This window comes from Monodelphis domestica, chromosome 1, assembly GCF_027887165.1.
Source record: "Monodelphis domestica isolate mMonDom1 chromosome 1, mMonDom1.pri, whole genome shotgun sequence".
NCBI classification, from domain to species: Eukaryota; Metazoa; Chordata; class Mammalia; order Didelphimorphia; family Didelphidae; genus Monodelphis; species Monodelphis domestica.
Genome location: NC_077227.1, coordinates 308531793 through 308549760, shown reverse-complemented (window position 1 = coordinate 308549760; position 17968 = coordinate 308531793). Strand labels below are relative to the sequence as shown.

General features: G+C 33.2%; 1 protein-coding gene across 2 annotated transcripts in view; it reads left to right on the top strand.

The window, feature by feature from the left end:
- The window catches only part of SEC24A (SEC24 homolog A, COPII coat complex component), a 59171-nt gene that overhangs the window by 20842 nt on the left and 20361 nt on the right, over nucleotides 1–17968 (top strand). The window contains exons 3-12 of one of the 2 annotated variants that reach the window (XM_056811104.1): nucleotides 535–714; nucleotides 3111–3185; nucleotides 5295–5452; nucleotides 5758–5930; nucleotides 8310–8412; nucleotides 9190–9316; nucleotides 12485–12594; nucleotides 13275–13387; nucleotides 15227–15345; nucleotides 16927–16982. In XM_056811104.1, the coding sequence (XP_056667082.1) occupies nucleotides 535–714; nucleotides 3111–3185; nucleotides 5295–5452; nucleotides 5758–5930; nucleotides 8310–8412; nucleotides 9190–9316; nucleotides 12485–12594; nucleotides 13275–13387; nucleotides 15227–15345; nucleotides 16927–16982 (1214 nt within the window). Of the gene's footprint in view, nucleotides 1–534; nucleotides 715–3110; nucleotides 3186–5291; nucleotides 5453–5757; nucleotides 5931–8309; nucleotides 8413–9189; nucleotides 9317–12484; nucleotides 12595–13274; nucleotides 13388–15226; nucleotides 15346–16926; nucleotides 16983–17968 lie in introns of both variants that reach the window. The other variant, XM_056811103.1, reaches the window with a different exon arrangement.

The window sequence follows — 17968 nt, the reverse complement described above, 5'->3', positions numbered from 1 at the left end:
TGTGAAAATTCGCAGATCTGTTTTAGTTACAGGGAAAACATGGGACACTTTTTGAATAATAACTATCCCATCTTGGAAGTTTTACATAAAGCCTTGTTAACTCTTAAACAACATTGAAATACTTTGGTAAGCTTTTTTTGACTATTAGCAAAATCAATCTGTTGACTTCTATCAAGATTTAACAAAATCTTGGTAAGTTCAGAAGGGTGTTAATAAATTATAATTAAAAATAGGTTAAAGTATATAGATTCAAATAACTGTACTGACTACTTAGATCTCATTCTGAATTGTTAGATGCGATATACTTTTAAGTGCTTAAATATACTTCAAATACTTGAGTATAATTTAAAAAAGAATTTTCAAGATTCAGTTGTCAAATTGATCTTGATTATCTTTACAATTATATAATCTTATATTGCAGGTAGTAGCTACTTGAAATTTGGAAAGAAGGGATTTCAGATTTCATAAAAGAAAAATAATCCTGTTGATTTGTATTACTTTTGTAAATGATGTGAAAAACCAATATTTCTCTAGGTTCTGTACCTCCACCAACAAATCAGACTTTACCTACAATTTATCAACCAACTCGAGCTCCACTTGGGCCACCACCATCTGGAGGCCCACCTCCAGCAAGATCATTGGATCCCCAGAGGAAAACTTCAAACAGTGTTCCACCCCAACCACAGCTTACCTCATCATCATTGAACCAAGAAGGTGAGCAAGTAAAAAGAAATAACTTTTAGAAAAAAACAAATACTAAATTAACTTTCCTATATTTTAGTATTATACTTAAGAAGTTTATGAAATTCATGATTTGACTATTTATGGAATACTAGTAACTGAAATGTGTTTTATAGATCTTTATAGTTGATCAAATGTTTTGGCATATATTATCTCATTTAGAAGGATAAATTTATTTCATTCCTTTATTTTATAGTTGAGTTCTTTTGTATATTTTCTGACATTATACAACTTGTCTAGAAATTTCTTTTTCTTTTTCTTTTTTTTGGTCAGAAGGATAAGGCTCTAACTTTAAAAATGTAGTATTAAAAATTCTAACCCTAACAGATACCCAAACTATGAGCATTTCTATATGCAAAATAGAGCATAAAAATGTTTTTATGCAATTCATAAATCCCTCTACAGCACCATTTGGGTTTGTTTGTTTTTTTAACATATATGATAAATTCAGCACCTTGTTTTCAAAACTACTCTGCCTATCTGTTTTTCCTTCTATTCTTTCTTCACTTGACTCCTCTTCTTTTTCTCCCATAGTTTTTTTAGTATCATCACTATTAACCTCTTGCTTCCCCAAAATACTCCCCTCACTGACCCACTATTAAAAAGAAGAAAAAAACAGAACTTCATAATAATTTTAATGTTATTTTTATTAATGCAGTTTGTTTTTTATTTCACTTTCATTTCCAAAAGTAAAAAAAAAATTGGAAAAGGAAAAAAAATTCAATAAAATCCCCTATGTGGTTGTATATTTTTATGTTATTACTACTAGTGATTTGTAACTAATATATAACACTTTCAAGTGTAACTGGGTACCTAGCACCTTTGGATAGGGGCTTAGTAAAATACTTGTAGTTTGTAGATTACATCATATGTTTTCCAGTTTCCCTGAGGCAGCAATTATTGCAGGTAAATCTTGTCATTTTTAAAGCATTATGATTTAGGGAAACAAAAGCTACAAATAGTTAAAAAAAGATTTTTGTGAGCATATACTATAATTTAAAACCAACAGAGGAAATAATTGTCACAGTTGCTCTAGAACTAAAGTTCTAAACCTTTTTTGTGTCGTACACTCCATTAGCAATTAAATTTAACCTATGGACTGCTTCAGCAATTAAATTAAACCTCTGCACCCTTTCTCAGAATGATGATTTGCTTAAATTCAGAATTGAAGGAAATTTTAATGTTCGGTTTGAGGTTAGAGAAAATAAAAAGATTCATTGCAAATTTACAGATTCTATGAAATCTCTACAGAGACTCCTTTGGCTTCCATGGTCCTCAGATTAAGGACCCCTCCAATTCTAGAAGCAAGTTCAGTCTAGTAGAAAAGAATCTCAATCCTAACAACTCATTAAATTTAAAGTTTCATTCAAATTGAAAGAAATTTACATTTTACCAATTTATTGTTATTAGAATTTATTATATCTGTCATATTAATGTGTTCATATGTTAGCTAATTTAAGTGCCAAGACATGTAAATATTAATATTCTGCTGAATTAGCACCTTAGAAACTTGAGTTCTCTCAAGAAGCTTTGTTTTTCAAAAATAGAAATCCTTGTTTATGACCACTGTAATGCTTCTTAAGCAATTGCAAAATTTTGCTTGACTTTAGGTACTGCCCTTTAAAAAAAAAAAGACAATCCGTAACAGTTTTATCTCAGACTAACAAACTCTTTGGTCATAATTGTATAGTATATTCGTCTTCATAATGATTATATAAAATTTATAGTTACTTCACTTCTGTGCCTCAGTTTCCTAATGATAAAATTCCTAAGAATTGGGACTCGTGGACCTCTTATTCCCACTAGCTCTAAAATTTATGAACTCTCAGATCTTGAATTTCAGTACCTTATTTAGGTTCTTTTTAGGTTCATTTTCTTCATCATCAAATAGTATTTATTCATTTTGATGTAATTTCTCCTTAAACTATTAATCCTTGTTAATGTAGTTGCTTAAGTGCCTAGTTTTAATATTGCATTACCATTATGTATTCTGAGGAGACAGGATACTTGCCTTCAGAGAGCTTATATTTTCTTCCACTGAGATATAAATGTCAAAATATATAGGCAAACTAAGTTATTTAGGCATTTTATTTTATTCTAATTTAGATGATTCCAAACATGTAGATATTTGAAAGAAGCCATAATGATCAGATCAGTTCTTAATATATTTGGCATGTGGCCAGCATAACTGTTTTATCTGTAATGATGTTAAAATTATCTAATTAGTAGATGTTGAGGTACAGCCTATGATGAAATTCTTTTAGAAAACGAGTTCTAACATTTTAGTTAATAGTTCAAATCTTAAAAATTGTGAATAATTAATTTTGATATTGAGCCCTTTAAATAATTTTAGCAAATTCTTTTTCTAGGTGATTCATCAACTGCCAATAATGGCTCTGTGGTTGAGAACAGTTATGATACAATTGAAGGAGGTGGCTTCATGGGTAAGTTACTATTTAAGTTGCCTAATATGAAACATTTCTCTTAAATTGAACTTAGTAGATTGTGTGAGAGGCCCCAACGAGGCCTTCTCCAAAACTGGGACCTCTCTTTAGGCTTGTCTCTCCAGAAAGTCAGGAAAGAAGTCAGCCTTTTCACTCACCCAAATGGTAGTTCAAAGGAAGAGATTTAGGAACAGTCTCATCAAATTTCAGAGTATCTGGTCCATGAAGCAAATCCTTCACCAGCCTCCAACTTGAACTCCGAACACCAAAGAACTGAACTTCACAAGAAGTTGCCACTGCTTTTAAAAAATTCTTCTTTGTGTCATTTCCCGTGCATTCCTTCCACTTTACGTGGACTTTACATAGTTTTAGCTTTGCTTAGGACTACCCAGGGAGCAGTCAGTGTTTCAGATTCATCACCGATAACAGCACACATGGGGTCACAGACCTCCCCATACTTAAGGATAAGTGGGGTGTATACACTTCTGATGATCAAATCTAAAAGTAGGCATGGGGAAGAGTTAATTCCATCTTCACAGGTCAGATCGGGGTGGGGGTGGGGGGATGTTTCCTTTACATAGTCTCTCCCCCACCACCCCCTTGATTCTTTTCCCCAATTGAGGTCTTTGAGAGTTTAACATGCCTAATCTTCCCAAGTGAATTATTTCACATAGCCAACTTAAACTTCTAAAGATTCTCTTACTAGAGGTATGTAAAATATTGCACTTTACAAAGGGGAAATTACAGTAATTTGGGGATAAGAGGTAAAGAAAACAAAAATGATTGATAGAAGCATTGACAAAATGCCAATTAGGGGGCACTCTCCTTTGTCATAAGAGTTTACATTCAGAATAAATGATATGTTCAACCCCTTTACTTCAGTTTGTTGTATCCCAAAGTTTTCTCTGGATATTTTGATGCAGTGTGTGGTTTCCACAGGCATTCTTATGGCACCTTCTCCAAAATATCTGCTTTCTTGGTTTGGAATTTTGGCGATTTTCTTTTCCTAAAATTTCTCCAAAAGATTTTAAACCTTGAATTTTAGTGTGTTGACTGACATCAGAATCACCCTGGAATACATGGCTGAGTTATGAGGTATATGAATCAATTATCAAAAGAAAACCAAAAAACCCAATGGAAGTGAAAAAGTTAAATTCTGGATAAAAGATAAAATATATCTCAAAATCTTACGTGTATAAAATTATGAGTTAAAAAGAATAAAACCATAACAATTCCTTGAATCGCCAGCAAGGCCCAATTAAAGTGATTTATGTCTTAGATTCTGAGTTAAAATGAAAGTATGATTCTATGGCCTGATTTTACCTTCAATCTCAGGGATAGAGGAGCCAAAATGAAAGCCAAACTGAGGTACTTATAGGAATCTGGCTGGGGAAGTACAGTATCTGAAGTTGTCAAACAGCTGCTTCCTCAAACCTCAAAACAAATCCTCTGTCTTGACACAGATCCTCATCAACCCCTCAGGGATTGTTTGTCTCCTTGACCTTGCGCTTCTTGGCAGGGGTTCTTTTATAATCCCTTCTGAGGAAAAGTAAATTCAATTTGTCCTGAGCATTTCATCACAGGAATAGGATCAGCCTTCCAGGACTATGAGAAGATAGGACAGGAATAGGAGATGAGAGTCTGAGAAAGTAGCAGTACTGAATTTATCCTCTACTATTTCTAACTGCCACTGAATGGCCTGTCCTGCTTCCTTGAACCTAATGAGGGGAAATATTAAGTGGAGAAGAGTAGCAATATCAAATGGTTAGGGAATAGTAGAGAAATCCATTTACCTTTGTTGCATGTATGGCAGTTGGAGATTGTTACATGCTACACTACATGTTATGTTGCTGGAGACAGCTAAAGTATGCAATAGGCTGAAATTAATAATTTATTTAGTCTAGTAGAAAGGTACTTGTCATTTAAGATTCCACAAAATTAAATTCTTAGACTGGAGCAAGCACTCACTATGAGTAAGCATATTTAGCATTTTGAAATTTTGATTCTCTGTTTTGGTTTTGATGGAAATAAAAATTCTTTGACTTATTTAGTAAAGTATTTCTAAATCATATTTTTCAACTCAAAATTATTTTTTTTTTCTTTTAGCAGCAACACAATTTGCCAATCAGAATCCCAAAATGAATCGAAATGTTGGGTATTCATATCCCTCTTTACCACCTGGTTACCAAAACACATCTGACCCTAATATGTCAGGAAGACCGTCCACAGCCTTGCAATACACTAGTGGGCTGCAGCCATTTTCTCAGGTAAATGTTTTTTCCTCCTTCAATTCTCTCTTCTTTGCTTAAAGTATTTTGAACTTGGGGAAATTTCAAAATAACTTTCCATTTTTTACATTTGCTTAATCAGTGAGGGTAATGTGAATTATTATATTAAATTGTTCCTTTTTACGTTTGTTTTCTTCAGAGCTAAAATATGATATGGAAAAACTCAATCACTTCTACTTGTCAGAGAAATTAAATAGCCACGCCCCTCAACATTGCATTATATCTGCTTTTATCTTACACTGAAGGCTTAATGAAAATTACTTATTCCGAAATTATATTTGTAGTCTCCCTTAGGTGCTAATCATTTAACCACAAGCATGAGTGGGTTAAGTCTACATCCAGAAGGCCTACGAGTTATCAATCTTCTTCAAGAAAGAAATATGCTTCCAACAACTCCATTGAAGGCTCCTGTCCCAAACTTGCATGAAGACATACAGAAACTTAACTGTAACCCAGAGTAAGACTTGCAACAATGTTTCTTATGAGATATATTTTATGATAAGCTCCAAAGCTGGTTTCTTAGAAGTTACATAAATGCTAACTTTCTTAAAATGATTTCTCTTTATCTAGAAAGATACATTTTTATAGATTCCATTCAATTATGAAACAGACCCAATAAAGATAGAAAACTAGTTGCTACTGTATTTTAAAATCACTTCATCTACCAGATATGGTGATACACATCTGTGATCCCTGCTCCTGGAGAGGCAGGAGGGACTGAGACTGGCAAATCTCTTGAGCTCAGGAATTCTGATTTGCAATAGTGTATCATGATCAAGTATCCACATGCATTTCAGCATTAATAGAATAGCCCTCAGAACCTGGGGGCCACCAGGTTGTCCAAAGAGGGGTAGATCAGCCCAGGTCAGGAACAAAGCCTATCAATGATCACTCAAAGATCCTATACTGATCAATATTGGGAGTGGATCTGGGAGGGGTTTTTTGCATTTTTAGCTTGGGTGCAATGGGGGGAATTCTTTTTTTTTTTTAACCCATGCCTTCCATCAATATTGGTTCCAAGGCATAAGAGTGGTAAGGGCTAGACAATGGGGGTCAAGTGATTTGCCCAGGGTCACATAGCTGGGAGGTCTCTGAGGCCAGATTTGAACTTAGGACCTCCCATCTCTAGGCCCGGTTCTCAATCCACTGAGCTACCCCGCTGCCCCCAGGGAAATTCTTTAAAAAGAAATTATTTCATCTAAGAGAATATTAAACCATGTCTGTAATGCCAGCTGGGCTTATATTGACCTAAATGTCTTCTGAAGATCAAAAGTACTGGATTTTAATGTATCTTACTCTGGTTTTAAATCTAATTTCACAAAAATTTTATGTGAAATACTATTTAAGTTATAAAGCTAAGTAGCTCAGTGGATAGAGCATAGGGACTGGAGTCAGGAAGATATCAATTCAAGTTCAGCCTCAAATACTAGCTGTACTACTTAACCCTGGATAAGTCACTTAACTCAGATTCCTCATCTGTAAAATGAAGATAATAATAGCATCTGCTTCCCAGGGTTATTAGGAGGATTAAAAGAGATATTTGTAAGTACTGAGCATAGTGTGGGGCACTTGTAAGCACTACATAAAAATTAGTTATTATTAGTAATTAATAATAACTATCTTATAGAAATCAAATAAGTTAAATGTTTCAAATAGTCTTATAAAAAGTGCTAACAAAATTGGAGTATGATATACTTGTGTTTCAAAATATATTTTCATGCTAATTGATACCCATCCCCCACCTCTCTACGTCATATTTTAAATTGTTTCATGAACTGCTACCATGACCTCAACTATTAGCTAGAAGGCCAGGTCATTCCCACAGCTACCAAAGCACTAAAATTTACATTTGTTTTCTCATTTGATCTTTGTAAAACTTTGGATAGTCTTATTTTCTCCTTTTTAAAATGAGGAGATTGAAGCTGAAAGAAGTTAAGTAACTTCCCCGGGTCAATCCTCTTTATTTGTCTTGTCTAGGATTCAAACCCAGGTTGCCTGACCCCAAGTCCAGTGTTTCATTTACCGTGCCACCTAGAGGCCACCTTGATGTTTTGTGGCATACCTATTAAATAATATTAATACATATTAATATGATGCTTTATAATCCAAATGTTTTATGGCATTATCTCAGCTTCACAGTACCATTGTCATGTAGATAATATATGTAGTATTATTCCCATTCTGTAGATATGACACTGGGACTTAAACAATTACTGACCTGCCCAAGTTCCCATATGTAAGTAACTGGTAGGTTGAGGTTTGCATCCCCTATAATTCAAACATAATCTATTAATTATGTAAGTAAAGAATGCAAGAATGGCCTTAGGATATGAAAAATTAGCCTTAGTGTCAAGGATACATGTATTCAAGTCCTGCCTTTGGCATATACTAGCTTCTCTCATCCATTATGACTATGGGCAAATTAACTTCTTTATTGCCCCCTGGCAACTCTCCAGGACTATAAATTACCAGATGAATTGCTGATTATTAGAAAGTATCCACACTGAGAATCCCCTGAACTAATGAAAACACATCCTCCCTCTCATTTCCCCTAACAGTGTAAACAGAGATAACAAATAACACATAGAATTAGTTCAACTGATTCTGAGTAAGATAGGCAGTTATTTCCTTTTTTTTTTGTCAAGTAGAATCAAGGCCATGTGAGTGTAAACTATCTGCCAACTTTTTAAGTGTTAGTGAAATTGGAGAGGACTTGCTTGATGTCATTCATTTGTCATCTCAAGAAAAATAAGATATTTTATTCTCCTTAATATTTCATTATATATCCATAAAAATATTTAAAGCAACTATTTATGTGTTATATACTTTCATACAGGTTGTTTCGATGTACTTTGACTAATATTCCTCAGACTCAGGCCTTATTGAACAAAGCCAAACTCCCTTTAGGGCTACTGCTACATCCTTTCAAGGATTTATTGGTATGTTAAACTTTTGAACACGATTGATTGTATGTTGAGCAGAATTATATGGATGATGTTTTTCTTGATAATATTCTAATATAATTAGTTTCATGAGTTGTGTTTCTGATAACTTGGGTGATAACATTAATTTATTACTTTTTGCCATTCTTTCAAAATTTGATCACATTTAGAACAATTTTGGAAATAAAAACTAAGTATACTAATGGAAAGTCTGAGGAGTATTGTGGCATGTAGTTTTACACTATGCCATGGGAGGGTTAAGCTTAAACCCTGATACATGCGTCAGTTTTCTTTTTTGCTATTTCAGTGGATTCTCTTGTCTTCACTTTTCTTAAGGTTATTGGGGCTTTTGACTCTATAATATGTAGAAAAGACGTAAAATTGAAAAGTGATAGAATTAAATTTCATACTAAGAGAAAACTTTATTTCATAGAAATTCTTTCTTAAGAATTTATCACCCTATTCACAGAACTCATTTAGAAACTTGGTAATAACTTTTAATTGGAGATAGTAGCCTCAGTTATTTTTGGAACAATTGTACTTAGAGCTGACTTTGTATTTGAGATGTTTTAAATTTACTATTATGTGCTTTTCCTGCTTTATGGTATGTAAAATTTGGAAGATGCTTTTAATTTCTTATACTTTTTATTTAAATTTCTTCGGTATTTAAAACTGTTAATTCTGGAGAGGGAGTTATTAACACATGGCCTTTAAAAATTAAGAAGTCTTATTTATTCTTTTGAAAAAAATTAGCTCTTTTTTTTCCCCCCCCAGCAATTGCCTGTGGTTACTTCCAGTACAATTGTGAGATGCCGTTCATGCAGAACTTACATCAACCCTTTTGTCAGCTTTCTTGACCAAAGGAGATGGAAGTGCAACTTGTGTTATAGAGTCAATGATGGTATGTTTTTTAACTTTAACTTCTGTCTTAGAATTGATACCAAGTATTGATTCCAAGTCAGAAGAGTAGTAAGGGCTAGAGGCATTTGAGGTTAAGTGACATCCAGGGTCACATAGCTAGGAAGTATCTGAGACCAGATTTGAACCCAGGTCTTCCTGACTCCAGGCCTGGCTCTGTTATCCACTGAGCCATATAGCTGTGCCTGATAATATGTCTTTTAAAATGGTTCTAAAATGTTTTTATCTAGGAACTGTCCCCATGCCTTTTCATGAAGGGGGAAAAAAAAGGCCTGAATCTCTAAGTCAGAGGAAGAGAAGAGCTATGAGAAGAGTTTATTGAAGTCTTCTCAATAATCCAGAGAAGGCAAGAGATCTACTTCTGTAATGTCCTCACAATTTTGCTGCAATTTTCCTCAGAGTTTTGGTTGCCAGTTGATAAATTAGCCTTTTTCAGTTGAACTTATGCCAAAAAAGTTAACATTTTTGTTACAAATCACTTTGGAAATCAGATTAGGATAATACTGTTTTCAAAGGTTTTTTTAAAAGAATTATAAACTAGGAAACATGTAAAAAATATATATATATGCAAAACTCTGAAAATATGCTACATATATTAATAATGTAGACTCAAATAGATACTTTTTCAATGCATCCCTTTCCAGCTCTAGCTGATGTTTCCTTACCTTTGACTTTATTGGGTAGAAGGAAATGCTAAAGGTATAATAAAAACATTCTTTTACTCAGCAATAATATAAAGAATTTTTGGTTAGTGTTGAGTCAAGTTTTTTGTCTTAGTGTATTGAAATTATACATTGTAGTGTTCTTTGAATGTTAAATAATGACGGAGGGAAGAATCAGTGTTAGTACTCAGTGGATAAGATCACTTTAGAAAAACTATAAAGACTCGAGCAACTCCTGAAAAATTGTGTTGTGACTGATGATTTAGTTTTCATAGGATCAGAAATTTAGATCTAGGAAGGATGGTAGAAATCTTCTAGTCCAACTCTATCATTTCACCACTAAAATAACCAAAGATCAAATAAGTGATTTAGCTAAATTCACACTCAAAATAAGTGTCACTGTTGTGCTTCACATATTGGGCTCCCATCTTCCACCTATTTATATTGTTTCTGTTCCTACTGAAATAACACACAGAAAGACAGTGAAGGAATTTTTTAATTTTAAAAATTCATTATTGACGTCCTACTAACAGTCTTTTGGTAAATAGTCATGTTTGTAGTCTTCATTAATTGAAGCCATGCATCATTTTTTTGGACGTCTCACAAGGACTTTCACTTATAAATCTGACTCAACACAAAAAGACTTTTTGTTACTCATCTAAGTATAAGCATTGACATCTCATACACACCCTTGTGAAATTTGAGGCACATTGCTATCTTGAGGAAATTTCGCCTACTGATGTGTTTAACTAATTTTTTCTCTTTATGATAACAGTTTAGCAAGATGGTTTTTTAAATTTTACTTAAATAATTTATTTTAGCATTCTTTTTAAGTTTTGAGTTAAAATTTTTTCTCCTTCCCACTCCTCCCCTGTCCACTGAGAAGACAAACCAAACGATATCAGCTCTACTCATGAGATCATGCAAATAATTTTCATATTAGCCATATCTCAAAAAACAAAAGCAAAAATAATAAAGCAAGAAAATGATTCTTTAGTTTGCATTTATAATTAATCAGTTCTCCCACTGGAAGTGGATGGCATTTTTTCATATTGAGTCCTTTGGAATTATCTTGGATCACTGTGCTAATCAGAGTAGACAAGTCTTTCAGTTATTTGCTATTATAGCATTGCTTTTTCTTTGTACAAGGATCTCTGAGTTCTTCTCACCTCACTTTGCATCATTAATATGGGTCTTATTCCATAGTTTTGTTTTTCCTGAAAGCAACCCCCTTATCATTTCATAGAGCAATAATAGTACCCTGTCACACTCATGTACTACATCTTCTTTAGCCATTCCCCAGTTAATGAGTTTACTCTCAATTTCTAATTCTTTGCTACCAAAAAATGATTGCTATAAATATATTTGTTTGTATTTTTCCTTTTTATTTCTTTTTGGTACAAACCTAGTAATGGTATTTCTGGGGAAAGGGACATACACAATTTTATTTATTCATATTGTAAATATCTCACAGTGTTGTTAGTAGGCTCTTTATGTATAAATGGGAAGCTCTTTGTAAGTCTTAATGTATTACATAAATGGTAGCTCTTTCTTTAACATTTGGGAAATGTAGACTTGGACTTTTGAGCCTTTATAATCATTCCTGCATTCCACAAGAATTTATTTGGCATCTTTGATGTGCCAAGCACTGTGCTTCTCACTGGGGATACACTGATAAAAATGAAGCAAATAGAAAAATACAAAATATATACACAATAATTAGTTTGGGAAGATGAACTGTAGGAGATGATAAGCATTTGAAATGTATCTTGAAGAAAGCTATAGATTCTAAATAAGAAGGGAGAGCATTTCCCACTCCAACCCCATTTTGTGTATGAGGAATAACAAGTAGGCCAGTGTGGCAAAAATGTAAAGTGCATGAAGATGCACAATACAATGAGCCTGGAAAGGTAAGTTAGTCAGATTCTTTAGGACTTTAAATAACAGGCATACAGCTTCTTTAAGAGAGAAGTGATATAGTCAGATCTGTGCTTTGTCAGCTGTTTAGAAGTTGAATTGGAAAGAGTACAAGAAACTGTTTCAGAGGCAGTTGAATTGATTTAGTTGAGAGATGATGAGGCCCTTTCCAAAGTTAGTGGCCACATTAGTATATAGAAAAGGTTAAATATAAGAGATTTCATGGAGGTAAACTCTACTAAACTTAGCAACTAATCTTGTAGGAGGGAGTAAGAAAGAGAGAATAGTCAAAAATAACTGAAGTTTTGAACCTGGGTGATGAGAAAGATAGTGGTACCCTCAGCAAAAATAAGGAAGTTAAGAAGGAAGAATTTAGGAGGATACCTGTAGGTTATTCAGTTGGAAATGTCCAGTAGACAATTGCTACTGTGGAACTGAACATCAGGAGTGAGAATAGGCCTGGATATAGAAATAGAAAGCATTGTTTGTAGATAATCATTATAGCTATTGGAAATTTTTTTGTTCTAAATGAAATTTTAGGTATTGATGTATAATGTTTTAATTATATACAGTTCCTGAAGAATTTATGTACAATCCTATGACCAGAGTATATGGAAATCCTCTTAGAAGACCTGAAGTTCAAAATGCTACTATTGAATTTATGGCTCCTTCAGAATATATGGTAAGTTTTAGTTTTTCCTAACATAATTATTATAGTTGGCTATTTGATTCTAACAAATGTATTGGGTTTTGAATAATGCTGTTAATTTATATTTATAATGATGCAACTTAGTTTATGCAGTTCCTATCTAATTCATCTGGATCATTTCACCATGTAGTCTTTAATTTCTCCTGGTACTGTATTTAGTAGCACCTGAAAACATTTTCAGTTATTGCCTCATTGAATTGGAAGTGTGAAGGTTTTAGAACCCCTTTTATTCCCTCTGTTTTGATGGAGTTGCTTAATAGATAAGTTACAGCATCTCTGATTTTTCTAACTTAATTTTTAAACAGTATTAAATAATTTGAAGGTTTCTTGCCCATTCCTCTTTAACATCGCTGCAGGAATGTATAGAGCTACAGTATAATTTAATTTGAATTTGGAAGTTCATGTAAGCCTAATGGACCTATAAGTGAAATATATTTAACTATATGAGGCCAGGCATGGGCATGTGAATTTTTACTTTAGAGATTCACCATTAAATTATATTTATTCAGATATTTCCGTGTTTCTTTTTCATGTAAAAAATGTTTCTGCATAAAGCTGTGTTGTGTAGATATATAATAAGTTATAAGTGAAATAATTATAAATAATTTCCTTGAGGGTATGTTTTAATAAAGCCATCCTTTTCCTTTCCTTAGTTACGTCCTCCTCAACCTCCTGTGTACCTCTTTGTGTTTGATGTGTCTCACAATGCAGTTGAAACTGGGTATTTGAATTCAGTTTGCCAGAGTTTGCTGGACAATCTAGATTCGTAAGTTTTCAGTTTTACCAATAGAATTTTATCTCAAACCTGAGGCTAAATGTTAAGGGTTAATCTCTTTATTTATTGATCAGGTTCCAAAAATTCATTGATATCACAGGATCATAGGGACTTAGAGCTGGAAGGGACAGTAGAGACCATCTAGTCCAACTCCCTCATTTTACAGATGAGGAAACAGGCTCAAAGAAATTAAGTGACTTACTTATTTGTATAAAATTCAGAACTTTCTTCCCCATTGAAAGAATGTTTCAGATTTTGGTTAGGTTCTTAAGCCAGACCATAAAGCTTATTAAATATATTATAATGCAGTTGAGCATAATAGAACAAGAGGGTATAATGATCCTGTACAGAAAAAGAAATAAATGGGAATAGGAACCACTGTTGTCACCGTTCATGGATAAAGGACCATTGGAAGTAGGGTGTAGGTATCCTGAGGATTGCCTGCCTAGTCAGACATCCTTGGTGACTCCAAAGCAAAAACAACAAGAATAAATCTTAATACAGGAAGTTGACTTTTCAGTAGCACTTTGGTTTAATATTCAAGATATATGGCAACAGTGTCATAGGTATATGACATACATATGCAGTGTGTGTTAAATGTGTAATATGGATGTGTTTATAAATACATTGCATATATAATACATATGTTTATTCACGCACATGCCCACAATGCATACATATGCATACAAACATCTATATTCTTCAATGACTTTTTAATTTTACATGGGTTTTTTTCCTTCTAATTAGTACAGGAAGTCTATATATAAAGGTTTTTTTCTATGAATGAATCTCAAACATTAAACTTTTTCAAGAAATCTTAAGGGGGCAGCTGAGTGGTTCAGTGGTTTGAAAGCCAGGCCCAGAGATAGGAGGTCCTGGGTTCGAATGTGGCCTCAGACACTTCCCAGCTGTGTGACCCTGGGCAAGTCACTTAACCCCCATTGCCTAGCCCTTACCACTCTTCTGCCTTGGAACCAGTACACAGTATCGATTCCAAGACAGAAGGTAAAGATTTTTTTAAAAATACTATCTTTAGTAGAATCAATATGTTTTAGAACAATTTTTGGTGCAAAGGATTATTACTTGGTCTAGGTTTAAAATACTATCTTGAAAAAAGTATGTCTTTAAGAATTCTGACCAATAAGTTGAGTATAGGATTTGATTTTTGTTCATTAATTACATTAGTAACTCCTGTATAACTATGCTTTATCCTTATAATCCTATCTGTTATGCATTTGTAATTATTCAAATTTATAGTTTTTGTTAGGAGGAGGAGATTGTTTTCGGTCTTGACATGTGGGCGAGTAACTTCCAGTTCGGAAACTTCCTCCATCAATGCAAATTAATTTACCTGAAATTTATAGTTTTAAATAGTTGCTCTACTGAATTCATATATTTTAATTGACTTGTCCATAATCACAAAGCTGTTATGTGTAAGGCACAGACTTGAACTGAAGTATTCTGAGTACAAAGCTGACCCTCTGTCTACTATGCTACATTGCCTCTCAACCTTTATGTGGGGCTTTATAATTTCTAAATCACTTTCCTCATAAAAACTTAGTAGGGTAAATAGTACAACCATTTTCATCCCCATTTTACAGATCAGGAAACAGACTTCAAAGGTTGTGATTAAACAAGGATTATAGACCAGTAACTGTGAGAGCCAAGACTTAAATCGTTGTGTTCAGATTCCAGACCCAGTGTTTTTCTAGTGTACAAAATTGCCTTCCAAAGAGTTTCTGAAATTCATAACAAGTAGTTAATTTCCTATCATTGAACTATGTGAGTACAAAATTATAATAGAAATTAACTTTATGAACTTCTTTTTAGGCTTCCTGGTAACACTCGAACAAAAATTGGCTTTATAACATTTGACAGTACAATCCACTTCTACAGTCTTCAAGAAGGTCTCTCTCAGCCTCAGATGCTAATAGTTTCAGATATTGAAGGTATATTTATGAATTTAAAGATTAAAATGAATATTAAACTGATTTTTTAAAATAGTGATCAATTGCATTTAGGTTATATTGAGCATTAAATACTAAACCCTTGTATATAAGTCACATAATCTACCATGCTGGAAGGGACCTTGGACCTTAACCCAGCTTCTTCTCTTTGGCAGATAGTGAATGGGACTCAGCAGGTTACCCATGCCTCCTGTCCTAGGAGAGGCACACCCTGAGCTTGTCAGTACAGTATTCACAGAGTACACCTTGGCATCCCAGAGCTATTACCTCTTCATTCTTGACTTGAATGTTACTTGTCTTTTTAGGAATTTGAGATGCTGACAAATGAGAATTTGCTTAACTAGAGAGCATTGTTACCTTGGTAGACCTGCGACTAGGACTTAGTTGTCATGACATGTCTTACTGTATTGTATTATTCCATGCTAATCCTCTCTTATGAATTAACATAAATTAGCAGTGGCATCTCAGTCCATTAGATTCATAATTAAAATATATCCATAATGAGATAATATCAAAGAGGAGACAATTTAGCAGAATATAACTTATAAGACCTTTCATAATTAATATTCATTTTAATTTCTACTTTACTAATCTTTTCAAGATAAATAATGTGTTCTATTTGGTGTAAAAATTTAATGTTTCAATTTCCATATCTGTAAAATGAGAAAGTTTGCTTAGAAGTTCTCTAAGGTCCCTTCAAGCTCTAAGAAAACATAGAGTTTAACTCTTGGCAAAATAAAAATATAGAGAATGTATATTTTGACTTATAGAAGCAAGAGATAGAGATCATAGCACTTTAGGTTAAACGGCAACTTAATGTGAGATGTTTTTTATGTGAAATGCCTTTTAGAAATTAAAGATACAACTTTACCAAGTAGTTAATGCTTTTAAATTTTAAATGTTCAAAGTTAAAATGCTATATTAAAAAAAACACCTTTTCATTACAGAGCTTTAAAAGCTTTATTTTAGTTTAATCAAAAGTATCACATCTGATGTGATGCACTTTTTTGTTCTTGGGTCATGTCTTATGATTTCCTATATTAAGCAATATAATTTTTTGAAACTAGTAGCGATCTTATTGAGAAATGTGATTGCCTTTTGAATTACACAGTGATAGGGGAACTATGTCACTTCAGTGTGGTGATGTAATATCCATTTGTTTACAGTTGTTTCACCTAAGTTTTTTGTATGTGCCAAGAACATACCTCCAAGTAGCTTCTAGGAGCATGCAGAGCCGAAGCAGCATTCTATTCCAAATTACTTCCCCAGTCCATAGAAATATAGTTCTGTATGTGAATCAGTAGTGAGTTCTAGACAAATTGAAAATAAGTCACAACCCAGCTTTTTGCTCTCTGAAAAGTCCAATTTCAGGGTTTTACTAATAATAGACAAGGCTAGAAACACAAAAATTAATAACTTAATCCTCATGTATACTTAGTTTTGTCATATTTTTGATAACTGTAGGAATTCTGTACTTTTGGCATTTTAGGGGCAAGTCATTTCATCATTTTTATTTAGCTTAGAAATGATTAACTTTTAAAAAATAAACTTTTGTGTTTTCAGATGTGTTCATACCAATGCCAGAAAACTTGCTAGTAAATTTAAATGAAAATAAAGAGGTAAGAATCAATTTTCATCAGTATATGTTTTATGATAACATTTTAAGGCTTTAAGAAATTTGAAAAGAAGGATAATAAAATATCACCTCTAACATTTCTGAAACACATAAACTGTTTTACATTAGAAGGTTAGTATTTAAAATTTATCATATATTGAACTTGTATGTAGGTCTCTGGGTTGATATGTTAGAAGTATTATATAACAAAGTAAGTAATAAGTGAGTAGAATCTTCCTTCTTCACCAGTCATTTCAGGACCAAAAGGTCTCTTGAGTTAAAGCATTGGGTCATTTTAAGAAGCACTGTAGCCATGATGTTTTCATTGAATTTTGCTTTTCTGATTTGTAGAATGTCATGGGATTAGTTCAGGAGAAACCATCTTATTGACTGGCTTGAAATTTAACATGCTATAATTCAGTGAAAAAAGAACAAAATGTGCTTACAGTTAAGGATTTTTGTTGGCTCACTTGTACAAGTATAAATATTGCCATAAGAATAACATTTTAACTAGGAAGTCCATGCTCTCAAACAGTAGCAAAAATGAGTTTGTAATGAGACAAGTGACCAGCAAGGTGGTACAGTGAGTAAAACACTAGACCTAGAGTCAGTAGGACCTGAGTTCAGAGACTCAGAACTTTCTACGTGTGTGACCCTGGGCAGGTTGCTTAACTCTTTTGGCCTTGGTTTTCTCATCTGTAAAATGGGGATAATAATAGCAGATACTATACAGTGATAATCATGAGGATTGAATGAAATAACAATGTAAATCTCTTTGTGAAATTTATAACACTATTATGAGTATCGTCATTATTGTTCCATTTATGCGTCTGAACTTGAAGTTTAAAAAATCAAAATTGCTGACTTTCAAATTTACTGTCAAATAGAAATTTGACAGTGAAATCTATTATAGGAGTGACTTTAGAGTTTAGGATAAATGGCTGCATTTCATGGTATTTTCTATAACATCATGTCTCTTAATACGCATTA